Here is a 27,726-nt window from a genome sequence, read left to right as displayed (position 1 = left end):
TTGGGATATTTTGGGGATATTTTTGAGCTGTTTTTTGGGATATTTTGGGGTGTATTTTTGGGATATTTTTGGGGTGATTTTGGACATTTTTGGTGTCTCTCAGATGGCCACGGAGTTCTCGATGCCCTCGGGGTCCAGGTAGGGGTAGGGTCTCTCCAGGGCCGCGTTCCGGGCCCGGATCCCGCGGAGATTCGGCGCAGGCGGCGCCGGAAGCGCCGGATCCGGGCCCGGGGGGCGCCCTCGGTGAAGTGACGGTCGGGGTAACGGCCCAGGGGGCGCTGGGGGGAAACTGGTGTGAACTGGGAGGGACTGGGAGGGACTGGGAGGGACAAACTGGGGTTACTGGGATGGACTGGGAGGGACTGGGGGAACTGGGAGGGACTGGGATGGACTGGGATGGACTGGGAGCACTGGGGGTAACGGCCCAGGGGGCGCTGGGGGGAAACTGGGGTTACTGGAGGGACTGGGAGGGACTGGGAGGGACTGGGAGCACTGGGGTAACGGCCCAGGGGGCGCTGCAGAGAGAATTTGGGGAGGGGTCTCAGGGGGTTGGGTTGGGTTGGTTCAGGTCGGTTTTGGGTCAGTTTTGGGTGGTTTGGGTGGGTTTTTGGTGCATTATTTGGGGTTTTTGCTGGGTTATTTTGGGGAGGGGTCTCAGGGCCCGGGTTCCCAATTTGGGGAGGGGTCTCAGGGGGTTGGGTTGGTTTGGGTGGGTTTGGTTGGTTTGGGTCAGTTTTGGGTCAGTTTTGGGTTGGTTTGGGTTGGGTTGGGTTGGTTTGGGTCGGTTTGGGTTGGTTTGGGTCGGTTTTGGGTCAGTTTTGGGTGGGTTTGGGTCAGTTTCGGGTGCATTATTTGGGTTTTTTTGGGGGGTTTTTTGGGGGTTTTCTGGGTTATTTTGGGGAGGGGTCTCAGGGCCCGGGTTCTAAATTTGGGGAGGGGTCTCAGGGGGTTGGGTTGGGTTGGTTCAGATCGGTTTTGGGTCAGTTTTGGGTGGGTTTGGGTCAGTTTTGGGTGCATTATTTGGGATTTTTTGGGGTTTTTTGGGGTTTTTTCTGGGTTATTTTGGGGAGGGGTCTCAGGGCCCGGGTTCCCAATTTGGGGAGGGGTCTCAGGGGGTTGGTTGGGTTGGTTCAGGTCGGTTTTGGGTCAGTTTTGGGTGGGTTTGGGTCAGTTTTGGTGCATTATTTGGGTTTTTTGGGGGGTTTTTTTGGGGGTTTTCTGGGTTATTTTGGGGAGGGGTCTCAGGGCCCGGGTTCTAAATTTGGGGAGGGGTCTCAGGGGGTTGGGTTGGGTTGGTTCAGGTCGGTTTTGGGTCGGTTTTTTGTGGATTTGGGTCAGTTTTGGGTGGATTTGGGTCAGTTTTGGGTGCATTATTTGGGGTTTTTGGGGGGTTTTTCTGGGTTATTTTGGGGAGGGGTCTCAGGGCCCGGGTTCCCAATTGGGGAGGGGTCTCACCATGTCCATGGGCTCGTTCCTGAGCACCCAGAGCACGGCCAGGGCTCAGTTTTGGGTGGATTTGGGTGGGTTTTTGGTGCATTATTTGGGGTTTTTGCTGGGTTATTTTGGGGAGGGGTCTCAGGGCCCGGGTTCCCAATTTGGGGAGGGGTCTCAGGGGGTTGGGTTGGGTTGGTTTAGGTCGGTTTTGGGTGGATTTGGGTCAGTTTTGGGTGCATTATTTGGGATTTTTTGGGGTTTTTTGGGGTTTTTTCTGGGTTATTTTGGGGAGGGGTCTCAGGGCCCGGGTTCCCAATTTGGGGAGGGGTCTCAGGGGGTTGGGTTGGGTTGGTTCAGGTCGGTTTTGGGTCAGTTTTGGGTGGATTTGGGTCAGTTTTGGGTGCATTATTTGGGATTTTTTGGGGTTTTTTGGGGTTTTTTCTGGGTTATTTTGGGGAGGGGTCTCAGGGCCCGGGTTCCCAATTTGGGGAGGGGTCTCACCATGTCCATGGGCTCGTTCCTGAGCACCCAGAGCACGGCCAGCACCGTGGCCGAGGTGTTCATGGCCGGCAGAGCCTCCAGGAATTGGCGCTCGCTCAGGGCGGCCTTGGACTGGGGAGGGGGCGCCCGCATGGCGGCCGGGGCGTTGGGGGGGAAGGCCGAGAGCTCAAACTGCCCCGAAACGGCAAAAGAGACCCAAAATCACACTCGGGGACCCCGAAATCGGAGTCGGGGACCCCGAAAATGGGGGGAGGGACCCCGAAAATGGGGAGAGAGACCCCAAAAATGGGGGAGAGAGAGACCCCAATGTGAGAGAGATCAAATTGACCAAAAACGGGAAAAGAGACCCAAAATCAGAGTCGGGGACCCCAAAATCGGAGTCGGGGACCCCAAAATCAGAGTCGGGGACCCCAAAAAATGGGGAGGGGGACCCCAAAAATGGGAAAAGAGAGCCCAAAAATGGGGGAGAGAAAACCCAGCGTGAGAGAGATCAAATTGACCAAAAACGGGAAAAGAGACCCAAAATCAGAGTCGGGGACCCCAAAATCGGAGTCAGGGACCCCGAAAATGGGGAGGGGGGACCCCAAAAATGGGAAAAAATGGGAAAAGAGACCCCAAAAACGGGGAGAGAGACCCCAAAAATGGGGGAGAGAAAGACCCGAAAATGGGGGAGAGAAACCCTGAGAGAGCTCAAATTGACCAAAAACGGGAAAAGAGACCCAAAATCAGAGTCGGGGACCCCGAAATCGGAGTCGGGGACCCCGAAAAATGGGGAGAGAGACCCCGAAAATGGGGGAGAGAAAGACCCGAAAATGGGGGAGAGAAACCCTGAGAGAGCTCAAATTGACCAAAAACGGGAAAAGAGACCCAAAATCAGAGTCGGGGACCCCAAAATCGGAGTCGGGGACCCCAAAATCGGAGTCAGGGACCCCGAAAATGGGGAGGGGGACCCCAAAAATGGGAAAAAATGGGAAAAGAGACCCCGAAAATGGGGGAGAGAGACCCCAAAAATGGGGGAGAGAAAGACCCGAAAATGGGGGAGAGAAAACCCTGAGAGAGCTCAAAGTGACCAAAAACGGAAAAGAGACCCAAAATCAGAGTCGAGGACCCCAAAATCAGAGTCAGGGACCCCGAAAATGGGGAGAGAGACCCCGAAAATGGGGGAGAGAAAGACCCGAAAATGGGGGAGAGAACCCTGAGAGAGCTCAAAGTGACCAAAAACGGGAAAAGAGACCCAAAATCAGAGTCGGGGACCCCGAAATCGGAGTCGGGGACCCCGAAAATGGGGAGAGAGACCCCGAAAATGGGGGGAGAGAGACCCCAATGTCAGAGAGCTCAAATTGACCAAAAACGGGAAAAGAGACCCAAAATCAGAGTCGGGGACCCCAAAATCAGAGTCAGGGACCCCGAAAATGGGGAGGGGGACCCCAAAAATGGGAAAAAATGGGAAAAGAGACCCCGAAAACGGGGAGAGAGACCCCAAAAATGGGGGAGAGAAAGACCCGAAAATGGGGGAGAGAAAACCCTGAGAGAGCTCAAAGTGACCAAAAACGGGAAAAAGAGACCCAAAATCAGAGTCGGGGACCCCAAAATCGGAGTCGGGGACCCCAAAATCGGAGTCGGGGACCCCAAAAATGGGGAGGGGGACCCCGAAAATGGGGAGAGGGACCCCGAAAATGGGAAAAGAGAGCCCAAAAATGGGGGGAGAGAGACCCCAATGTCAGAGAGCTCAAATTGACCAAAAACGGGAAAAGAGACCCAAAATCGGAGTCGGGGACCCCAAAATCGGAGTCGGGGACCCCAAAATCAGAGTCAGGGACCCCGAAAATGGGGAGAGGGACCCCGATGTCAGCGGTCACTGTGGTCACTCTCAGTGGTCAGTGGTCAGTGCAATGGTCACTCTGGGGGGTCAGCGGTCACTCTGGTCAGTGGTCACTGGGTGGTCAGGGGTCAGGGGTCAGGGGTCAGTGGGTCACTCTGGCCACTCTGGTCACTCTGGGGGGTCAGTGGTCACTCAGGTCAGTGGTCAGTGGTCAGTGGTCAGTGGTCAGTGGTCACTCAGGGTGGTCAGTGGTCACTCTGGTCACTCACCTGGCCGCTGTTGGTGGCCGCGTGGTGCGCCGAGCAGGTGTAGATCACGGTGGGTCAGTGGTCACTGTGGTCAGTGGTCACTCAGGTCAGTGGTCAGTGGTCAGTGGTCACTCAGGGTGGTCAGTGGTCAGTGTGAGGGGTCAGTGGTCACTGTGGTCACTCTGGGTGGTCACTCAGGTCAGTGGTCAGTGGTCAGTGGTCACTCAGGGTGGTCAGTGGTCACTCAGGGTGGTCAGTGGTCACTCAGGTCAGTGGTCAGTGGTCAGTGGTCAGTGGTCACTGTGGTCAGTGGTCAGTGGTCACTCAGGGTGGTCAGTGGTCACTCAGGGTGGTCACTCAGGTCAGTGGTCAGTGGTCACTGTGGTCAGTGTGTGGTCACTGTGGTCACTCAGGTCAGTGGTCACTCAGGTCAGTGGTCAGTGGTCACTGTGGTCAGTGGTCACTCAGGGTGGTCACTCAGGTCAGTGGTCAGTGGTCAGTGGTCACTGTGGTCAGTGTGTGGTCACTCTGGTCACTCACCTGGCCGCTGTTGGTGGCCGCGTGGTGCGCCGAGCAGGTGTAGATCACGGTGGGTCAGTGGTCAGTGGTCAGTGGTCAGTGGTCACTCAGGGTGGTCAGTGGTCACTGTGGTCAGTGTGTGGTCACTCTGAGGGGTCAGTGGTCACTGTGGGTGGTCAGTGGTCAGTGGTCACTCAGGTCAGTGGTCAGTGGTCAGTGGTCACTCAGGGTGGTCAGTGGTCACTCACCTGGCCGCTGTTGGTGGCCGCGTGGTGCGCCGAGCAGGTGTAGATCACGGTGGGGCAGTGGTCAGTGGTCACTGTGGTCAGTGGTCAGTGGTCAGTGGTCAGTGGTCACTCAGGTCAGTGGTCAGTGGTCACTCTGGTCACTCACCTGGCCGCTGTTGGTGGCCGCGTGGTGCGCCGAGCAGGTGTAGATCACGGTGGGTCAGTGGTCAGTGTGAGGGGTCAGTGGTCACTCAGGGTGGTCAGTGGTCACTGTGGTCAGTGTGTGGTCACTCTGAGGGGTCAGTGGTCACTCAGGGTGGTCAGTGGTCACTCAGGTCAGTGGTCACTCAGGGTGGTCAGTGGTCACTCACCTGGCCGCTGTTGGTGGCCGCGTGGTGCGCCGAGCAGGTGTAGATCACGGTGGGTCAGTGGTCAGTGTGGTCAGTGTGTGGTCACTCTGAGGGGTCAGTGGTCACTGTGGTCACTGTGGTCATTGGTCATTGGTCAGTGGTCAGTGGTCAGTGGTCACTCAGGGTGGTCAGTGGTCACTCACCTGGCCGCTGTTGGTGGCCGCGTGGTGCGCCGAGCAGGTGTAGATCACGGTGGTGACGAAGGTGACGAGGCCGCGCACGGAGTCCAGGCGGGAGGGCACACCTGGCACGGGCACACCCGGGCTCACCTGTGCCCACCTGTGCCCACCTGTGCCCACCTCAGGGGTCACCTGTGCCCACCTGAGCTCACCTGAGGAGCCACCTGTGCCCAGCTGTGCCCACCTGAGGTGCCCCCCGTGCCCACCTGTGCCCATCTAAACCCACCTGAACTCACCTGAAACCCCACCTGGGGTGCCACCTGTGCCCACCTGAGCCCACCTGAACCCACCTGTGCCCATTTAAGCCCACCTGTGCCCACCTGTGCCCACCTGAGGTGCCCCCTGTGCCCATCTAAACCCACCTGTGCCCACCTGTGCCCATCTAAACCCACCTGTGCCCACCCGTGCCCACCTGAGCCCATCTAAACCCACCTGAGGTGCCCCCCTGTGCCCACCTGAGCCCACCTGTGCCCCCCCGAGGTGCCCCCCGTGCCCATCTAAACCCACCTGAGGTGCCCCCCGTGCCCACCTGAGATGTCACCTGTGCCCACCTGAACCCACCTGTGCCCACCTGAGGTGCCCCCCGTGCCCACCCGTGCCCATCTAAACCCACCTGTGCCCACCTCAGGGGTCACCTGTGCCCAGCTGTGCCCACCTGAGGTGCCCCCTGTGCCCACCTGTGCCCATCTAAACCCACTTGAGCCCACCTGAACCCACCTGTGCCCACCTGAGGTGCCCACCTGAGCCCACCTGTGCCCACCTGAGGTGCCCCCCGTGCCCACCTGTGCCCATCTAAACCCACCTGTGCCCACCTGAGCCCACCTGTGCTCACCTGAGGTGCCCCCCGTGCCCACCCGAGGTGCCCCCCGTGCCCATCTAAACCCACCTGTGCCACCTGAGCCCACCTGAGCCCACCTGAGCCCCACCTGAGCAAACCTGTGCCCATCTAAACCCACCTGAGGTGCCCCCCGTGCCCACCTGAGATGTCACCTGTGCCCACCTGAGCCCACCTGTGCCCACCTGAGGTGCCCCCTGTGCCCACCTGTGCCCATCTAAACCCACTTGAGCCCACCTGAACCCACCTGTGCCCACCTGAGGTGCCCACCTGAGCCCACCTGTGCCCACCTGAGGTGCCCCCCGTGCCCACCTGTGCCCATCTAAGCCCACCTGTGCCCACGCTGAGCCCACCTGTGCCCACCTGAGGTGCCACCTGAGCCCACCCGAGGTGCCCCCGTGCCCAGCTGAACCCACCTGAGGTACCCGTGCCCACCTGTGCCCATCTAAACCCACCTGAGGTGCCCCCCGTGCCCACCTGTGCCCATCTAAACCCACCTGAACTCACCTGAACCCACCCGAGGTGCCCCCCGTGCCCAGCTGAACCCACCTGAGGTGCCACCTGTGCCCACCTGAGCCCACCTGTGCCCCCCCGAGGTGCCCCCCGTGCCCACCTGAGCTCCTCCTGCCCAGGAAGCCCCTGGTGAAGATTTCGCCCACCCAGGCCTGGAGCTCGGGGTCCTGCTGGACGTCGGTGTCACATCGGTAATAGAGGGACACGATGGAGGTGACAAACCTGGGGACACGATGGGGACACTGAGGGGACACCCTGGGGACACCTTGGGGACATTGGGGACACCTTGGGGACAGTGGGGACACTGGGGGGACATTGGGGACAGTGGGGTCCTGCTGGACATGGGCGTCACAGCGATGGTACAGGGACACGATGGAGGTGACAAACCTGGGGACACCATGGGGACATTGGGGACATTGGGGACATCAATGGGGACATTGGGGACACCTTGGGGACATTGGGGGCATTGGGGACATTGGGGACACTGGGGGGATTGGGGACATCAATGGGGACATTGGGGGGACATTGGGGACATCAGGAACACTGGGGACATTGGGGACATTGGGGACAGTGGGGGGATTTGGGGACACCTTGGGGACATTGGGGACATTGGGGACATTGGGGACATTGGGGACAGTGGGGACATTGGGGTCCTGCTGGACATCAGCGTCACAGCGATGGTACAGGGACACGATGGAGGTGACAAACCTGGGGACACTGGGGACACTGGGGACAGTGGGGACAGTGGGGACATCAATGGGACATTGGGGACACCTTGGGGTCATTGGGGACATTGGGGACATTGGGGACATCAATGGGGACAATGGGGACACCTTGGGGACATTGGGGACAGTGGGGGGATTGGGGACATTGGGGACAGTGGGGGGATTTGGGGACACCTTGGGGACATTGGGGACATTGGGGACGTTGGGGACATTGGGATCCTGCTGGACATGGGCGTCACCCGGGTAGTACAGGGACACGATGGAGGTGACAAACCTGGGGACATTGGGGACAGTGGGGACAGTGGGGACATCAATGGGGACAATGGGGACACCTTGGGGACATTGGGGACACTGGGGACATTGGGGACATTGGAGACATTGGGGACATCAATGGGGACACTGGGGACATTGGGATCCTGCTGGACATGGCATCACCCGGGTAGTACAGGGACACGATGGAGGTGACAAACCTGGGGACATTGGGGACAGTGGGGACATTGGGGACACCTTGGGGACCTTGGGGACATTGGGGACAGTGGGGACACTAGGGGGATTGGGGACATTGGGGACATCCATGGGGACATTGGGGACACCTTGGGGACATTGGGGACAGTGGGGGATTTGGGGACAGTGGGGACATTGGGGACATCAATGGGGACGTTGGGGTCCTGCTGGACATCGGCGTCACATTGGTAATAGAGGGACACGGTGGAGGTGACAAACCTGGGGACAGTGGGGACACCTTGGGGACATTGGGGACAGTGGGGACATTGGGGACAGTGGGGGGATTGGGGACATTGGGGACAGTGGGGGGATTTGGGGACACCTTGGGGACATTGGGGACATCAATGGGGACGTTGGGGACATTGGGGTCCTGCTGGACATGGGCGTCACATGGGTGATAGAGGGACACGGTGGAGGTGACAAACCTGGGGACAGCAGGGGGGACAGTGGGGACACTGAGAGGACACTGAGGACGTTAATGGGGGCATTGAGGACATTGGGGGAACATTGGAGATATTGGGGTGACATTGGGGTGACACTGAGGGGACACTGAGGTGGCACTGTGGGTGTCCCCACCTGCGGATGGCCCGCCACACCCGGGTGACCTGGGGACACTGGGGACACTGAGGGGACACTGGTGACACTGAGGGGACACTGAGGGGACATCGAAGGGACATTGGGAACATTGGGGACACTGGGGACATTGGTGACACCAGGGGTGTGTCCCCACCTGCGGATGGCCCGCCACACCCGGGTGGCCTTAGGGACACTGGGGAGACACTGGGGGGACACTGAGGGGACACTGAGGGGACATTGGGGACACTGGTGACATTAATGGGGACACTGGGGGGACATTGGGGACACTGACAACATTAATGGGGACATTGGGGAGACACTGAGGGGACACTGAGGGAACATTGGGGACACTGGGGACATTGGGGACATTAATGGGGGCATTGAGGACATTTTGGGGACATTGGGGTGACACCAGGGGTGTGTCCCCACCTGCGGATGGCCCGCCACACCTGGGTGACCTGGGGACACTGGGGACACTGAAGGGACACTGAGGGGACACTGAGGGGACATTGGGGACACTGGGAGGACATTGGGGACACTGGGGTGACCCTGAGGGGACATTGGTGACACTGAGGACATTGAGGTGACACTGAGGTGAACCCTGTGGCTGTCCCCACCTGCGGATGGCCCGCCACACCCGGGTGACCTTAGGGACACTGGGGACACTGAGGGGACACTGGGGGGACATTGGTGACACTGAGGGGACATTGGGGACACTGAGGGGACACTGAGGGGACATTGGTGACACTGAGGGGACACTGAGGGGACATTGGTGACACTGAGGTGACACTGGGGTGACACCAGGGGTGTGTCTCCACCTGCGGATGGCCCGCCACACGCGGGTGGCCTTAGGGACACTGAGGGGACACTGAGGACATTGGGGGACACTGGGGACACTGAGGTGACACTGAGGTGACACTGAGGGGACATTGGGGACACTGAGGTGACACTGAGGGGACATTGGTGACACTGAGGTGACCCTGGGGGTGTGTCCCCACCGGCGGATGGCCCGCCACACCTGGGTGACCTTAGGGACACTGGGGACACTGAGGGGACACTGAGGGGACATTGGGGACACTGAGGGGACACTGGGGACACTGAGGGGACACTGAGGGGACATTGGTGACACTGAGGTGACACTGGGGTGACACCAGGGGTGTGTCTCCACCTGCGGATGGCCCGCCACACGCGGGTGGCCTTAGGGACACTGAGGGGACATTGGGGACACTGAGGTGACACTGAGGGGACACTGAGGGGACACTGAGGGGACACTGAGGGGACACTGGGGACACTGAGGGGACATTGGGGGGACATTGGTGACACTGAGGTGACACTGAGGTGACACCAGGGGTGTGTCCCCACCTGCGGATGGCCCGCCACACGTGGGTGGCCTTAGGGACACTGAGGGGACACTGAGGGGACACTGAGGGGACACTGGGGACACTGAGGTGACACTGAGGGGACATTGGTGACACTGAGGTGACCCTGTGGCTGTCCCCACCTGCGGATGGCCCGCCACACGCGGGTGGCGTCGCTGCCGAAGTGGTGCCCCCTGGTGGCCGCCACCCCGCGGTGCCGCAGGTCCCGCGGCAGCACCAGCGAGCGCCAGCGCAGCGCCCGCAGCCCCCGCGCCACCAGCGCCAGCAGCCCGCGCCGGCCCCAGCGCCACCGCCTGGGGACACCGAGGGGACATTGGGGACATCGTGGGGACATCGGGGGGACAACGAAGTCCCGCAAAATCCCGAAATTCCAGCCCAAAATACCGAAATTCCAGCCCAAAATCCCGCGATTCCAGCCCCAAATCCCACCCCACCGGCGCCAGCAGCCCGCGCCGGCCCAGCGCCACCGCCTGGGGACATCGGGGACATCGTGGGGACATCGTGGGGACATCGGGGGGACACCAAAGTCCCGCAAAAATCCCGAAATTCCAGCCCAAAATTCGGTAATTCTACCCCAAAATTCGGTAATTCCACCCCAAAATCCCCCAATTCTACCCCAAATCCCGCCCCACCGGTGCCAGGAGACCCAGTGCCACCACCTGGGGACATTGGGGACACCGAGGGGACATCGGGGGGACACCAAAGTCCCGCAAAAATCCCGAAATTCCAGCCCAAAATTCCGAAATTCTACCCCAAAATTCGGTAATTCTACCCCAAATCCCGCCCCACCGGCGCAGCAGCCCGCGCCGGCCCAGCGCCACCGCCTGGGGACACCGGGGACACTGAGGGGACATCGTGGGGACATCGGGGGGACACCAAAGTCCCGCAAAAATCCCGAAATTCCAGCCCAAAATTCGGTAATTCTACCCCGAAATTCGGTAATTCTACCCCAAATCCCGCCCCACCGGCGCCAGCAGCCCGCGCCGGCCCAGCGCCACCGCCTGGGGACACCGGGGACACTGAGGGGACATCGTGGGGACATCGGGGGGACACCGAAGTCCCGCAAAAATCCCGAAATTCCAGCCCAAAATCCCGAAATTCCAGCCCAAAATCCCGCGATTCCAGCCCCAAATCCCGCCCCACCGGTGCCAGCAGGCCCCGCCCACCCAGCGCCACCGCCTGGGGACACTGAGGGGACACTGGGGACATCGTGGGGACATCGGGGGGACACCAAAGTCCACAAAAATCCCGAAATTCCAGCCCAAAATCCCGAAATTCCGCCCAAAATCCCGAAATTCCAGCCCAAAATACCGAAATTCCAGCCCAAAACCCGAAATTCCCGCCCAAAATCCCGAAATTCTACCCCAAATCCCGACCCATCAGTGTCAGGAGATCCCACTGAACCAGTGCCACCGCCTGGGGACACTGAGGGGACATCGGGGGGACACCAAAATCCCGCAAAAATCCCGAAATTCCAGCCCAAAATTCGGTAATTCTACCCCAAAATTCGGTAATTCTACCCCAAATCCCGCCCCACCGGCGCCAGCAGGCCCCGCCCACCCAGCGCCACCGCCTGGGGACACCGGGGACACTGAGGGGACATCGTGGGGACATCGGGGGGGACACCAAAGTCCCGCAAAAATCCCGAAATTCCAGCCCAAAATCCCGAAATTCCAGCCCAAAATCCCGAAATTCCAGCCCAAAATCCCGCCCCACCGGTGCCAGCAGGCCCCGCCCACCCAGCGCCACCGCCTGGGAACACTGAGGGGACATCGTGGGGACATCGTGGGGACATCGGGGGGGACACCAAAGTCCCGCAAAAATCCCGAAATTCCAGCCCAAAATTCGGTAATTCTACCCCAAAATTCGGTAATTCTACCCCAAATCCCGCCCCACCGGCGCCAGCAGGCCCCGCCCACCCAGCGCCACCGCCTGGGGACACCGGGGACACTGAGGGGACATCGTGGGGACATCGGGGGGACACCAAAGTCCCACAAAAATCCCGAAATTCCAGCCCAAAATCCCGAAATTCCAGCCCAAAATCCCGCGATTCCAGCCCCAAATCCCGCCCCACCGGTGGCAGCAGGCCCCGCCCACCCAGCGCCACCGCCTGGGGACACCGAGGGGACATTGGGGACATCGTGGGGACATCGGGGGGACACCAAAGTCCCACAAAAATACCGAAATTCCCGCCCAAAATCCCGCGATTCCAGCCCAAAATGCCGGAATTCCCGCCCAAAATCCCGCGATTCCAGCCCAAAATCCCGAAATTCCAGCCCAAAATCCCGCGATTCCAGCCCAAATCCCGCCCCCCCCCCAGACCCAACTGAAGCCCCCAGACCCAATGAAGCCCCCAGACCCACAATGGGCCCCATTGAAGCCCCCAGTACCCCCCCATTATTGCCTCACTGAAGCCCCCAGACCCAATGGAAGCCCCCAGACCCAACTGAAGCCCCCAGACCCCACTGAAGCCCCCAGACCCAATGGAAGCCCCAGACCCCACTGAAGCCCCCAGACCCAATTGAAGCCCCCAGACCCAACTGAAGCCCCCAGACCCAATGAAGCCCCCAGACCCACAATGTGCCCCATTGAAGCCCCAGACCCAATGGAAGCCCCCAGACCCAACGGAAGCCCCCAGACCCCACTGAAGCCCCCAGACCCACAATGTGTCCCATTGAAGCCCCCAGACCCAACTGAAGCCCCCAGACCCAATGGAAGCCCCCAGACCCATTGAAGCCCCCAGACCCAACTGAAGCCCCCAGACCCCAATGGAAGCCCCAGACCCAATTGAAGCCCCCAGACCCCAATGAAGCCCCCAGACCCCACTGAAGCCCCCAGACCCACAATGTGCCCCATTGAAGCCCCCAGACCCAATTGAAGCCCCCAGACCCAACTGAAGCCCCCAGACCCAATTGAAGCCCCCAGACCCAATTGAAGCCCCCAGACCCAATTGAAGCCCCCAGACCCCACTGAAGCCCCCAGACCCAATTGAAGCCCCCAGACCCACAATTTGCCCCCCCTTTACCCGGTCAAAGACCCCCCCGGGGTTGAGCAGGAAGCGCCGGGCGAGGGCCCCGATCTGCACCGTGAACCGGGTGTGGGGTATCAACAGCTGTACGGGGGCAATTAACGGGGCAATTAATTAATGAGGGGGCAATTAATGGGGGTAATTAATTAGGTAATAAATGGGGTAATTAATGCGGCAAAAAATGGGGAATTAATAGGGTGATTAATGGGGTAATTAATGGGTACCCCCGATCTGCACCGTGAACCGGGTGTGGGTATCAACAGCTGTACGGGGGCAATTAACGGGGCAATTAATTAATGAGGGGGCAATTAATGGGGGTGATTAATGGGGTAATAAATGGGGTAATTAATGCGGCAAAAAATGGGGAAATTAATAGGGTGATTAATGGGGTAATTAATGGGTACCCCCGATCTGCACCGTGAACCGGGTGTGGGGTATCAACAGCTGTACGGGGGCAATTAACGGGGCAGTTAATTAATGTGGGGGTAATTAATGGGGGCAATAAATGGGGTAAAAATGGGGAAATTAATGGGGTAATTAATGGGGCAATTAATGGGGAAATTAATGGGGAAATTAATGGGGCAATTAATGGGGTAATTAATGGGTACCCCCGATCTGCACCGTGAACCGGGTGTGGGGTATTAACAGCTGTACGGGGGCAATTAACGGGGCAATTAATTAATGAGGGGGCAATTAATGGGGGTGATTAATGGGGTAATAAATGGGGTAATTAATGCGGCAAAAAATGGGGAAATCAATAGGGTGATTAATGGGGCAATTAATGGGTACCCCCGATCTGCACCGTGAACCGGGTGTGGGGTATCAACGGCTGTACGGGGGCAATTAACGGGGCAATTAATTAATGAGGGGGCAATTAATGGGGGTGATTAATGGGGTAATAAATGGGGTAATTAATGCGGCAAAAAATGGGGAAATTAATAGGGTGATTAATGGGGTAATTAATGGGTACCCCCGATCTGCACCGTGAACCGGGTGTGGGGTATCAACAGCTGTACGGGGCAATTAACGGGGCAGTTAATTAATGTGGGGGTAATTAATGGGGGCAATAAATGGGGTAAAAAATGGGGAAATTAATGGGGTAATTAATGGGGCAATTAATGGGGAAATTAATGGGGAAATTAATGGGGCAATTAATGGGGTAATTAATGGGTACCCCCGATCTGCACCGTGAACCGGGTGTGGGGTATTAACAGCTGTACGGGGGCAATTAACGGGGCAATTAATTAATGAGGGGGCAATTAATGGGGGTGATTAATGGGGTAATAAATGGGGTAATTAATGCGGCAAAAAATGGGGAAATCAATAGGGTGATTAATGGGGCAATTAATGGGTACCCCCGATCTGCACCGTGAACCGGGTGTGGGGTATCAACGGCTGTACGGGGGCAATTAACGGGGCAATTAATTAATGAGGGGGCAATTAATGGGGGTGATTAATGGGGTAATAAATGGGGTAATTAATGCGGCAAAAAATGGGGAAATTAATAGGGTGATTAATGGGGCAATTAATGGGTACCCCCGATCTGCACCGTGAACCGGGTGTGGGGTATCAACGGCTGTACGGGGGCAATTAACGGGGCAATTAATTAATGAGGGGGCAATTAATGGGGGTGATTAATGGGGTAATAAATGGGGTAATTAATGCGGCAAAAAAAAAATGGGGAAATTAATAGGGTGATTAATGGGGTAATTAATGGGTACCCCCGATCTGCACCGTGAACCGGGTGTGGAGTATCAACAGCTGTATGGGGGCAATTAACGGGGCAGTTAATTAATGTGGGGGTAATTAATGGGGGCAATAAATGGGGTAAAAAATGGGGAAATTAATGGGGTAATTAATGGGGCAATTAATGGGGAAATTAATGGGGAAATTAATGGGGCAATTAATGGGGCAATTAATGGGTACCCCCGATCTGCACCGTGAACCGGGTGTGGGGTATCAACGGCTGTACGGGGGCAATTAATGGGGCAGTTAATTAATGAGGGGGTAATTAATGGGGGCAATAAATGGGGCAATACATGGGGCAATGAATGGGGCAATAAATGGGGCAATTAATGGGGAAATTAATGGGGAAATTAATGGGGCAATTAATGGGGTAATTAATGGGTACCCCCGATCTGCACCGTGAACCGGGTGTGGGGTATCAACAGCTGTGGGGGCAATTAATGGGGCAATTAATTAATGAGAGGGTAATTAATGGGGGCAATAAATGGGGTAATAAATGGGGTAATTAATGGAGAAATTAATGGGTAATAATTAATGGGGTAATTAATGGGGAAATGATGGGGCAATAAATGGGACAATTAATGGGGTTTGGGGCTTTTTGGGGTTTGGGGTTTTTGGGGTTTTTTGGGGTGGAGATTTTTGGGATTTTGGGTTTGGGGTTTTTGGGGTTTGGAGTTTTTGGGATTTGGGGTTTTTGGGGTTTGGGGTTTTTGGGGTTTGAGGTTTCTGGGGTTTGGGGTTTTTTGAGATTTGGGGTTTTTGGGGTTCGGGGTTTTTGGGGTTTCAGGTTTTTGGGGTTTGGGGTTTCAGAATGAGATTTTTTTATTTTTTGAGCTTGCGGAATGGGATTTTTTGGGGATTTTTTGGGATTTTTTTTGGGGGATTTTTTTAGGGGATTTTTTCGGAGTTTTTTCGGGGTTTTTTTTCGGGGTTTTTACCTTGAAGAGCGGGTGCTGCGGTTTGGGGTTTCAGAATGGGATTTTTTTGTTTTTTGGGCTTTCGGAATGGGACTTTTTTCGGGATTTTTCGGGGATTTTTTCGGGATTTTTTGGGAATTTTTCGGGGTTTCTTTCGGGGTTTTTTTTGGATTTTTTTTGGGATTTTTTTGGGGGATTTTTTTCGGGGTTTTTTTGGGGGATTTTTTCGGGTTTTTTTGGGGGATTTTTGGGGGGGATTTTTTTTTGGGTTTTTTGGGGTTTTTTTTCTCACCTTGCAGAGCAGGTGCTGCGGTTTGGGGTTTCAGAATGGGATTTTTTTGGGGATTTTTTTGGGGTATTTCAGGATTTTTTTGGGGGGATTTTTTTGGGGTTTTTTTGTGGGTTTTCCTCACCTTGAAGAGCGGGTGCTGGGGCGGCAGCTGCCGGAGCGTGGCCAGGGCGAACACCTCCCCCAGCAGGTGAGCCCGCAGCAGGTGCGTCAGCCCCTCGTGCACGTGGAACTCGGAGCTGCGCACCCAGGCCTTGGCCAGCGCCCAGAGCCACGGCGGGTCCTGGGGCACGAACACTGGGGACGTGGGGCCGGGCTCCTGGGAGAGCTGGGGACCCCAAAAATGGTCAGAGGAACCCCAAAAATGGTCAGAGAAACCCCAAACAATCACCCCAAAACCCTCACAGGAACCCCAGAATCCTCCAGGGCCCAGAGCCACGGCGGGTCCTGGGGCACGAACACCGGCGACGTGGGGCCGGGCTGCTGAGAGAGCTGGGAACCCCAAAAACGGTCAGAGGAACCCCAAAAATGGTCAGAAAGGACACCCCAAAAACGGGCACAGAAACCCCAAAAATGGTCAGAAAGGACACCCCAAAATCCTTCCACGGCCCAGAGCCAGGGCGGGTCCTGGGGCACCAACACCGGGGACGTGGGGCCGGGCTGCTGGGAGAGCTGGGAACCCCAAAAACGGTCAGAAAGGACACCCCAAAAATGGGCACAGAAACCCCAAAAATGGTCAGAAAGGACACCCCAAAAATGGGCACAGGAACCCCAAAAATGGACATAGGAACCCCAAAAACAGGCACAGGAGCCCCAAAAACGGGCACAGGAACCCCAAAAATGGTCCAAAAGGGCACCCCAAAACCATCAGAGGGACCCCAAACTGTCAGCGAGAACCCAAAATTTTCGGACCCCAAAAGGGCCAAAGGAAACCCAAAAGAGTCAGAGGAACCCCAAAAATGGTCAGAGAAACCCCAAAAACAGGCACAGGAACCCCAAAAATGGTCAGGGGAACCTCAAACGATCACCCCAAAATCCTCACAGGGACCCCAAACTGTCAGCGAGGACCCAAAATGTTCGTACCCCAAAAGGGTCACAGGACCCCAAAAGGGTCAGAGGGAACCTGAACCATGAGAGGGACCCCAAAAATGGGCACAGGAACCCCAAAAATGGTCAGAAAGGACACCCCAAAACCCTCACAGGAACCCCAAAATCCTCCCAGGGCCCAGAGCCAGGGCGGGTCCTGGGGCACGAACACCGGCGACGTGGGGCCGGGCTGCTGGGACAGCTGGGAACCCCAAAAATGGTCAGAGGAACCCCAAAAATGGTCAGAAAGGACACCCCAAAACGGGCACAGAAACCCCAAAAATGGTCAGAAAGGACACCCCAAAAACGGGCACAGAAACCCCAAAAATGGTCAGAAAGGACACCCCAAAATCCTTCCACGGCCCAGAGCCACGTCGGGTCCTGGGGCACGAACACCGGGGATGTGGGGCCGGGCTGCTGGGAGAGCTGGGAACCCCAAAAACGGTCAGAGGAACCCCAAAAACCGTCAGAGGAACCCCAAAAATGGTCAGAAAGGACACCCCAAAAATGGACATAGGAACCCCAAACAATCACCCCAAAACTGTCACAAACTGTCAGCGCGAACCCAAAATTTTCGTACCCCAAAAGGGTCACAGGGACCCCAAAAGGGTCAGGGGGAACCTGAACCATGAGAGGCACCCCAAAAATGGTCAGGGGAACCCCAAAAACGGGCACAGAAACCCCAAAAATGGTCAGAAAGGACACCCCAAAAATGGTCAAAAGGGACACCCCAAAACCCTCACAGGAACCCCAAAATCCTCCCAGGGCCCAGAGCCACGGCGGGTCCTGGGGCAACGAACAACGGGGACGTGGGGCCGGGCTGCTGGGAGAGCTGGGAACCCCAAAAACGGTCAGAGGAACCCCAAAAATGGGCAGAGAAACCCCAAAAATGGTCAGAAAGGACACCCCAAAAATGGTCAGAAAGGACACGCCAAACATCACCCCAAAACTGTCACAAACTGTCAATGAGAACCCAAAATTTCCGTACCCCAAAAGGGCCAAAGGGAACCCAAAAGGGTCAGAGGATCCCATAAGGGTCAGGGGAACCCCAAAAATGGTCAGAGAAACCCCAAAAACGGGCACAGGAACCCCAAAAATGGTCAGGGGAACCTCAAATGATCACCCCAAAATCCTCACAGGGACCCCAAACTGTCAGCGAGGACCCAAAATGTTCGTACCCCAAAAGGGTCACAGGGACCCCAAAAGGGTCAGAGGGAACCTGAACCATGAGAGGGACCCCAAAAATGGGCACAGGAACCCCAAAAAATGGTCAGAAAGGACACCCCAAAACCCTCACAGGAACCCCAAAATCCTCCCAGGGCCCAGAGCCACGGCGGGTCCTGGGGCACGAACACCGGGGATGTGGGGCCGGGCTGCTGGGAGAGCTGGGAACCCAAAAACGGTCAGAGGAACCCCAAAAATGGGCAGAGAAACCCCAAAAATGGGCACAGGAACCCCCAAAATGGTCAGAGGAACCCCAAACAATCACCCCAAAACCCTCCCAGGGCCCAGAGCCAGGGCGGGTCCTGGGGCACGAACACCGGGGACGTGGGGCCGGGCTGCTGGGACAGCTGGGAACCCCAAAACGGTCAGAGGAACCCAAAAATGGGCAGAGAAACCACAAAAATGGGCACAAAAACCCCAAAAACGGGCACAGAAACCCCAAAAATGGTCAGAGGAACCCCAAACGATCACCCCAAAACCCTCACAGGCACCCCAAAAATGGTCAGAAAGGACACCCCAAAAATGGTCAGAAAGGACATTCCAAAAATGGGCACAGGAACCCCAAAAATGGTCAGAAAGGACACCCCAAAATGGGCACAGGAACCCCAAAACCCTCCCAGGGCCCAGAGCCAGGGCGGGTCCTGGGGCACGAACACCGGCGACGTGGGGCCGGGCTGCTGGGACAGCTGGGAACCCCAAAAACCGTCAGAGAAACCCCAAAACCCTCACAGGAACCCCAAAATCCTCCCACGGCCCAGAGCCAGGGCGGGTCCTGGGGCACCAACACCGGGGATGTGGGGCCGGGCTGCTGAGAGAGCTGGGGAACCCAAAAACGGTCAGAGGAACCCAAAAATGGGCAGAGAAACCACAAAAATGGGCACAAAAACCCCAAAAACGGGCAGAGAAACCCCAAAAATGGTCAGAGGAACCCCAAACAATCACCCCAAAACCCTCACAGGCACCCCAAAAATGGTCAGAAAGGACACCCCAAAAATGGGCACAGGAACCCCAAAAATGGTCAGAAAGGACACCCCAAAATGGGCACAGGAACCCCAAAAATGGTCAGAAAGGACACCCCAAAATGGGCACAGGAACCCCAAAATCCTCCCAGGGCCCAGAGCCAGGGCGGGTCCTGGGGCACGAACACCGGCGACGTGGGGCCGGGCTGCTGGGAGAGCTGGGAACCCCAAAAATGGTCAGAGGAACCCCAAAAATGGACATAGGAACCCCAAAAATGGTCAGAGAAACCCCGAAAATGGTCAGAGAAACCACAAAAATGGTTAAAAATGGCACCCTAAAATTGTACCAGGGCCCAGAGCCACGGCGGGTCCTGGGGCACGAACACTGGGGACGTGGGGCCGGGCTGCTGGGAGAGCTGGGAACCCCAAAAACCGTCAGAGGAACCCCAAACAATCACCCCAAAACCATCACAAGAACCCCAGAATCCTCCCACGGCCCAGAGCCACGGCGGGTCCTGGGGCACGAACACCGGGGATGTGGGGCCGGGCTGCTGGGACAGCTGGGAACCCCAAAAACCGTCAGAGAAACCCCAAAACCCTCACAGGAACCCCAAAATCCTCCAGCGCCCAGAGCCAGGGCGGGTCCTGGGGCACGAACACTGGGGACGTGGGGCCGGGCTGCTGGGAGAGCTGGGAACCCCAAAAATGGTCAGAAAGGACACCCCAAAAATGGTCAAAAGGGACACCCCAAAACCCTCACAGGAACCCCAAAATCCTCCCAGGGCCCAGAGCCACGGCGGGTCCTGGGGCACCAACACCGGGGACGTGGGGCCGGGCTGCTGGGAGAGCTGGGAACCCCAAAAAATGGTCAGAGGAACCCAAAATGGTCAGAAAGGACACGCCAAACAATCACCCCAAAACCCTCACAGGAACCCCAAAAACGGTCAGAAAGGACACCCCAAAAATGGTCAGAAAGGACACGCCAAACATCACCCCAAAACTGTCACAAACTGTCAATGAGAACCCAAAATTTCCGTACCCCAAAAGGGCCAAAGGGAACCAAAAGGGTCAGAGGATCCCATAAGGGTCAGGGGAACCCCAAAAATGGTCAGAGAAACCCCAAAAACGGGCACAGGAACCCCAAAAATGGTCAGGGGAACCTCAAATGATCACCCCAAAATCCTCACAGGGACCCCAAACTGTCAGCGAGGACCCAAAATGTTCGTACCCCAAAAGGGCCAAAGGGACCCCAAAAGGGTCAGAGGGAACCTGAACCATGAGAGGGACCCCAAAAATGGGCACAGGAACCCCAAAAAACGGGCACATGAACCCCAAAAACAGGCACAGGCACCCCAAAAATGGTCACAGGAACCCCAAAAATGGGCACAGGAACCCCAAAAATGGTCAGGGAAACCCCAAAAATGGGCACAGGAACCCCAAGCAATCACCCCAAAACTGTCACAAACTGTCAGCGAGAACCCAAAATTTTCGTACCCCAAAAGGGCCAAAGGGACCCCAAAAATGGTCTGGGGAACCCCAAAAACGGGCACAGGAACCCCAAAAATGGACAGAGAAACCCCAAAAATGGTCAGAGGAACCCCAAAAATGGTCAGGGAAACCCCAAAAATGGGCACAGGAACCCCAAAAATGGGCACAGGAACCCCAAAAATGTCCCCCTCTGAGGATTTTTGGGGTCGGTTTTTGGGGTTTTTTGGGTTTGTGAGGTTTTGTTGGGGGGTTTTGGGGTCGGTTTTTAGGGTTTTTGGGGTCCCTTTTTGGGGTTTTTGGGGTCATTTTTAGGGTTTTTGGGGTCGGTTTTTGGGGTTTTTGGGGTCCCTTTTTGGGGTTTTTGGGGTCCCTTTTGGGGTTTTTGGGGTCCCTTTTTGGGGTTTTTGGGGTTTTGGGGGTCGGCTTTTGAGGTTTTTGGGGGTTTTGGGGTGTTTTGGGGGTTTTTGGCTCACCTGGATGGCCAGGGGCAGCATCTCCCCATTCTCATCCCCCGCTTCAGATCCTCTCCCATTTTTGAGGTTTTTGGGGTCCCTTTTGGGGGTTTTTGGGGTCCCTTTTTGGGGTTTTTGGGGTTTTGGGGGTCGGCTTTTGAGGTTTTTGGGGTTTTTGGGGTGTTTTTGGGGGTTTTTGGCTCACCTGGATGGCCAGGGGCAGCATCTGTCCGTCGGGGCGCTGGTGCAGCAGGCACAGGGGGGCGGCCACGAAGGTGGGGCGCCCGTCGATGGTGGCCGTGGGGAGCCCCTGCAGCACCCCATAATCGGCCAGGTAGATGTTCCCTGCCTGGGGGGGCACCCCGAAATCAGGGGGACCCCAAAGAAACGAAATTCTGTGAAAAAACGCCAAAATTCTGCAAAAAAAACCCCAAAATTCTGTGAAAAAACCCCCAAATTTTGGGAGAAAACCCCAAATCCCAGCACCCCATAATCGGCCAGGTAGATGTTCCCTGCCTGGGGGGGCACCCCGAAATCAGGGGGACCCCAAAACCCGGGGCCTGGGATCCCCCAAATCCCCAAAAAACCCAAAACTCTGTGGAAAAAAAAAAACCCAAAATTCTGCAAAAAAACCCAAAATTTTGGGAAAAAACCCCAAATCCCAGCACCCCATCATGGGCCAGGGACACCCCAAAATCAGGGGGACCCCAAAAATGGGGGGGTACCCCCAGTCTGGGATGCCCAAAATCATGGGAAACCCCAAAATCCCAGGAAAAAAACCCCAAAATTTGGGAAAAAAAAACCCCCAAAATTTGGGAAAAAAAACCCCCAAAATTTGGGAAAAAAAACCCCAAAATTTGGTTTAAAAAACCCCAAAATTTGGGAAAAAAAAGCCAAACCCCGACACCCCAAAATCAGGGGGACCCCAAAAATCTTGGGGTACCCCTGGTGTCACCTCCATCTCCTGTCCCCAAATCTGGAGCCACCACGGGCTCAGAGTTTGGGTTTTTGGGGATTTTTTTGCAGTTTTTTGGGGGTTTTTTTTTTGGAGTTTCTGGGGTTTTGGGGATTTTTGGGGTATTTTGGGGCAGTTTTTTTGGGGTTTTTTTGGGGTTTTTGGGGTCCCTCACCTCCATCTCCCGCTGCAGGTCCGTCCCTGTCCCCAAGGTCGGTGCCACCACATCCCCGTTCACCAGGAACTCGGGGTGATTTTGGGGTTTTGATGATTTTGGGGTTTTGATGATTTTGGGGTGGTTTTTATGGATTTTGGGGTGTTTTTTATGGATTTTGGGGCAGTTTTTTGGGTTTTTTTGGGGTTTTTCCGGTCCCTCACCTCCATCTCCCGCTGCAGGTCGGTGCCTGTCCCCAGGGTCGGTGCCACCATGGGAAGTTGGGGTGATTTTGGGGTTTGGATGATTTTGGGGTATTTTGGGGCAGTTTTTTGGGGTTTTTTTGGGGTTTTTCGGGTCCCTCACCTCCATCTCTCGCTTCAGGTCCGTCCCTGTCCCCAGGCTCGGTGCCACCATGTCCCCGGTGACCGGGATTTATGGATTTTGGGGTTTGGATGATTTTGGGCAGTTTTTGGGGGTTTTGGGGCAGTTTTTTGGGGTTTTTTGGGGTTTTTGGGGTTCCTCACCTCCATCTCTCGCTGCAGGTCCGTCCCTGTCCCCAGGCTCGGTGCCACCATGGGAAGTTGGGGTGATTTTGGGGTGATTTTGGGGTATTTTGGGGCAGTTTTTTGGGGGTTTTTTTGGGTTTTTTTGGGTCCCTCACCTCCATCTCTCGCTGCAGGTCCGTCCCTGTCCCCAGGCTCGGTGCCACCATGGGAAGTTGGGGTGATTTTGGGGTGATTTTGGGCTATTTTGGGGCAGTGTTTTGGGGTTTTTTTTGGGTTTTTTTGGGTCCCTCACCTCCATCTCCCGCTGCAGGTCCGTCCCTGTCCCCAGGGTCGGTGCCACCATGGGAAGTTGGGGTGATTTTGGGGTGATTTTGGGGTATTTCGGGGCAGTTTTTTTGGGGTTTTTTTTAGGGTTTTAGGGTCCCTCACCTCCATCTCTCGCTGCAGGTCCGTCCCTGTCCCCAGGCTCGGTGCCACCATGTCCCCGGTGACCGGGAAGTTGGGGGCAGGCGGCGGCGGCAGCGGCGCAGCAGGACGGGGTTCACCCCGCTCAGGAACTGCTCCCCGAAAAACGCGTCCGACTGCCAGTGCCGCACCACGTACTCTGGGGACAGCGTTGGGGACAGCGTTGGGGACATTGGGGGGGTTGGGGACAGTGTTGGGGACATTGGGGACATTGGGGGGAATTTTGTCCCCAATGTCCCCAGTGTCCCCTCAGTGTCCCCCAATCCCCCCAATGTCCCCAATCCCATTTTTACCAATTTTCCCCCATTTTTCCCAATGTCCCTCAGCATCCCCAGTGTCCCCCAATCCCCAATGTCCCCTCAATGTCCCCAACACCCCCAATGTCCCCACTGATGTCCCCACTGTCCCCAATCCCTCCAATGTCCCCAAATGTCCCCCAAGCCTCCCCAATGTCCCCAATGTCCCCACTGTCCCCTTGATTCCCGATCCCATTTTTTCCCTATTTTTCCCAATATCCCCAAATCCCCCAATGTCCCCAATGTCCCCACTGTCCCCAATGTCCCCATTGTCCCCAATGTCCCCAATGTCTCCACGGTCCCCATTGTCCCCATTAATGCCCCCAACAGCCCAATCCCCCCAATGTCCCCAATCCCCCCAATGTCCCCATTGTCCCCACTGTCCCCAATGTCCCCATTGTCCCCAATGTCCCCATAACCCCCATTGTCCCCAATGTCCCCAACCCCCCCACTCTCCCCAGTGTCCCCAATGTCCCCAATGTCCCCAATGTCTCCACGGTCCCCATTGTCCCCATTAATGCCCCCAACAGCCCAATCCCCCCAATGTCCCCAATCCCCCCAAATGTCCCCAGTGTCCCCAGTGTCCCCAATGTCCCCATTGTCCCCAATGTCCCCACTGTCCCCACTGTCCCCAACGTCCCCCTGTCCCCAGTGTGCCCAATGTCCCCAATCCCCCCAATGTCCCCACTGTCCCCAACATCCCCCTGTCCCCAGTGTGCCCAATGTCCCCAATCCCCCCAATATCCCCAATGTCCCCAATGTCCCCCCTGTCCCCAGTGTCCCCGCTGGTGTCCCCACCGGTGACGGGCGTGTGGAAGCAGCGGAACACTCGCGTCATCGCCTCCACGCTGGGCCACGAGCAGGGCCTGGCCAGGAACCCGCGGAGCTTGGCCTCCAGGTTCCTGGGGACACCAATGGGGACAGCGGGGACATCAATGGGGACAGTGGGGACAGTGGGGACAGTGGGGACATTGGGGGGATTGGGGGCATTGGGGACATTGGGGGGATTGGGGGATTGGGGACACATTGGGGACTCTGGGGACACTGGGGGGATTTGGGACATTTGGGGACATTGGGGACAATGGGAACCATGGGGACATTGGGGGGATTGGGGACAGTGGGGACATTGGGGACATTGGGGGATTGGGGACACATTGGGGACTCTGGGGGGGATTTGGGACATTGGGGACATTGGGGACATTGGGGACAGTGGTGTGACATTGGCAGTACAGAGACAGGACACGGGTGAGAAGCCTGGGGACATTGGGGACATCAATGGGGACATTGGGGGGATTTGGGGCATCCATGGGACATTTCTGGGACATTGGGGACATTTTTGGGATTTTGGGACATTGGGGACACTGAGGGGACATTGGGGACATTTTTGGGATTTTGGGACATTGGGGACACTGAGGGGACATTGGGGACATTTTTGGGATTTTGGGACATTGGGGACTTTGGGGACATTGGGGACGTTTTTGGGATTTTTGGGATTTTGGGACATTGGGGACATTTTGGGGACATTGGGGACATTGGGGAGGAGGGCGTGGGCAGGGCCAGGTTTAGGGTCAGGGGTCAGAGAGGGGTCAGCCAGGGGAGGGTCAGCGGTCAGTGGTCACTCTGTGGTCACTCTGTGGCCACTAGGGGTCATCCATTGGGCACTCAGGGGTCACTCAGGGGTCACTGGTCAGTCCATGGTTATTCAGTGGTCACTCAGGGATGGTCAGCGATTGTCAGTGGTCACTCAGTGGTCACTCAGTGGTCACTCAGGGGTCACTCAGTGGTCAGTCAGGGATGGTCACTGGTCACTCAGTGGTCACTCAGTGGTCACTCAGGGTCACTCACGCGGCGCTGCCCCGCAGGTAGAAGGCTGAGGCCTTGGCCCAGCTGTAGCTCAGGTCAGGGTGGGTCAGGGATGGTCAGTGGTCACTCAGGGGTCAGTGGTCACTCAGGGGTCAGTGGTCACTCAGTGGTCACTCAGTGGTCACTCAGGGTCACTCAGTGGTCACTCAGGGATGGTCAGTGGTCACTCAGGGGTCAGTGGTCACTCAGTGGTCACTCAGGGATGGTCAGTGGTCACTCACGGCGGCGCTGCCCCGCAGGTAGAAGCCGAGGCCTTGGCCCAGCTGTAGCTCAGGTCGGGGTTGGTCAGTGTGGGTCAGGGTGGGTCAGGGATGGTCAGTGGTCACTCAGGGTCAGTGGTCACTCAGCGGTCACTCAGTGGTCACTCAGGGTCACTCAGGGATGGTCAGTGGTCACTCAGGGTCACTCAGTGGTCACTCAGGGTCACTCAGGGATGGTCAGTGGTCACTCACGCGGCGCTGCCCGCAGGTAGAAGGCCGAGGCCTTGGCCCAGCTGTAGCTCAGGTCGGGGTCCAGCGGCGTCCCCAGGGGCAGCGCCCAGGGCAGCCCGGGGGCAAACGGGGCCAGCCTGGCACAGGGACAGAGAGACACACCTGAGTGCACCTGGGCACACCTGGATACACACCTGGGATACACACCTGGGATACACACCGACACACCTGGGCACACCTGGGATACACACCTGGGATACACACCGACACACCTGGGCACACCTGGGATACACACCTGGGATACACACCGACACACCTGGGCACACCTGGGATACACACCTGGGATACACACACCTGGGCACACCTGGGATACACACACCTGGGATACACAGACACACTTGGGACAGACACACGGACACACCTGAGTGCACCTGGACACACCTTGGATACACACCTGGGGGGCACACCTGGGATACACACCTGGGCACACCTGGGATACACACCTGGGGGGCACACCTGGGATACACACCTGGGCACACCTGGGATACACACCTGGGATACACACCTGGGATACACACACCTGGGCACACCTGGGATACACACCTGGGCACACCTGGGATACACACCCGGGCACACCTGGGATACACACCTGGGATACACACCTGGGCACACCTGGGATACACACCTGGGATACACACCTGGGATACACACCTGGGACAGACACACAGACACACCTGGGCACACCTGGGATACACCTGGGATACACACCTGGGATACACTGACACACCTGGGATACACACCTGGGATACACACCTGGGATACACACACCTGGGCACACCTGGGATACACACCTGGGATACACACCTGGGCACACCTGGGATACACACCTGGGATACACTGACACACCTGGGATACACACCTGGGATACACACCTGGGATACACACACCTGGGCACACCTGGGATACACACCTGGGATACACACCTGGGCACACCTGGATACACACCTGGGATACACACCTGGGATACACACCTGGGATACACACACCTGGGCACACCTGGGATACACACCTGGGATACACACCTGGGCACACCTGGGATACACACCTGGGATACACACCTGGGACAGACACACAGACACACCTGGGCACACACCTGGGATACACACCTGGGACAGACACACAGACACACCTGGGATACACACCTGGGCACACCTGGGATACACACCTGGGATACACACCTGGGACAGACACACAGACACACCTGGGCACACACCTGGGATACACACCTGGGACAGACACACAGACACACCTGGGATACACACCTGGGCACACCTGGGATACACACACAGACACACCTGGGATACACACCTGGGATACACACCTGCGACAGACACACAGACACACCTGGAATACACACACCTGGGATACACCTGGGATACACACCTGGGATACACACCTGGGATACACACCTGGGACAGACACACAGACACACCTGGGATACACACCTGGGCACACCTGGGATACACACACAGACACACCTGGGATACACACCTGGGATACAACCTGGGATACACACCTGGGATACACACCTGGGACAGACACACAGACACACCTGAGTGTACCTGGGCACACCTGGGATACACAGACACACTTGGGACAGACACACAGACACACCTGGGATACACACCCAGGCACACCTGGACACACCTGGGATACACACCTGGGATACACAGACACACCTGCGACAGACACACCTGGGCACACCTGGGATAGACCACACAGACACACGGACACACCTGGGATACACACCTGGGCACACCTAGGATGCACAGACACACTTGGGACAGAACATGGACACACCTGGGCACACCTGGGATACACAGACACACTTGGGACAAACACAAGGACACACCTGAGCGCACCTGGGGACACACACACACCTGGCAGTGTCACACACACACCTGGCAGTGCCGAACACACCTGGCAGTGCCA

At 57.0% G+C, this 27,726-nt stretch overlaps 1 protein-coding gene across 1 annotated transcript; it reads right to left on the bottom strand.

Annotated features, from left to right (window-relative positions):
* Positions 1-99: 99 nt before the first annotated feature.
* On the bottom strand, positions 100-25,340 carry LOC134433592 (polyunsaturated fatty acid lipoxygenase ALOX8-like). The gene is made up of 17 exons (XM_063182409.1): positions 25,286-25,340; positions 24,239-24,342; positions 23,109-23,283; positions 21,267-21,410; positions 19,594-19,681; positions 19,469-19,537; positions 16,258-16,344; positions 15,977-16,180; positions 12,880-12,984; positions 10,838-10,891; positions 10,257-10,342; positions 9,995-10,165; positions 6,789-6,910; positions 5,305-5,405; positions 1,936-2,106; positions 494-515; positions 100-278 (listed from the first exon to the last, which is right to left on the bottom strand). Exons 2-17 carry the CDS (start codon positions 24,276-24,278, stop codon positions 100-102), a joined length of 1,818 nt encoding a protein of 605 aa, XP_063038479.1. The 5' UTR covers positions 24,279-24,342; positions 25,286-25,340.
* Positions 25,341-27,726: the final 2,386 nt, after the last annotated feature.

The sequence above is a fragment of the Melospiza melodia genome, unplaced genomic scaffold (genome assembly GCF_035770615.1).
Source record: "Melospiza melodia melodia isolate bMelMel2 unplaced genomic scaffold, bMelMel2.pri scaffold_210, whole genome shotgun sequence".
NCBI classification, from domain to species: Eukaryota; Metazoa; Chordata; class Aves; order Passeriformes; family Passerellidae; genus Melospiza; species Melospiza melodia.
The sequence above is the reverse complement of the archived record's forward strand: the minus strand, read 5'-3'. Positions and strand labels throughout refer to the sequence as shown.

What these genes read in the sequence shown, in the direction of transcription:
- LOC134433592 (XM_063182409.1), bottom strand. Translation starts at nt 24,278, where the DNA reads ATGACGCGAGTGTTCCGCTGCTTCCACACGCCCGTCACCG. An exon ending in ACCTGCAGCGAGAGATGGAG is followed by an intron (nt 21,411 to 23,108) that starts GTGAGGGACCCT and finishes GTGCCCCCCCAG; the next exon opens with GCAGGGAACATCTACCTGGC. An exon ending in CCCAGCACCCGCTCTTCAAG is followed by an intron (nt 12,985 to 15,976) that starts GTGAGGAAAACC and finishes GCCCCCGTACAG; the next exon opens with CTGTTGATACCCCACACCCG.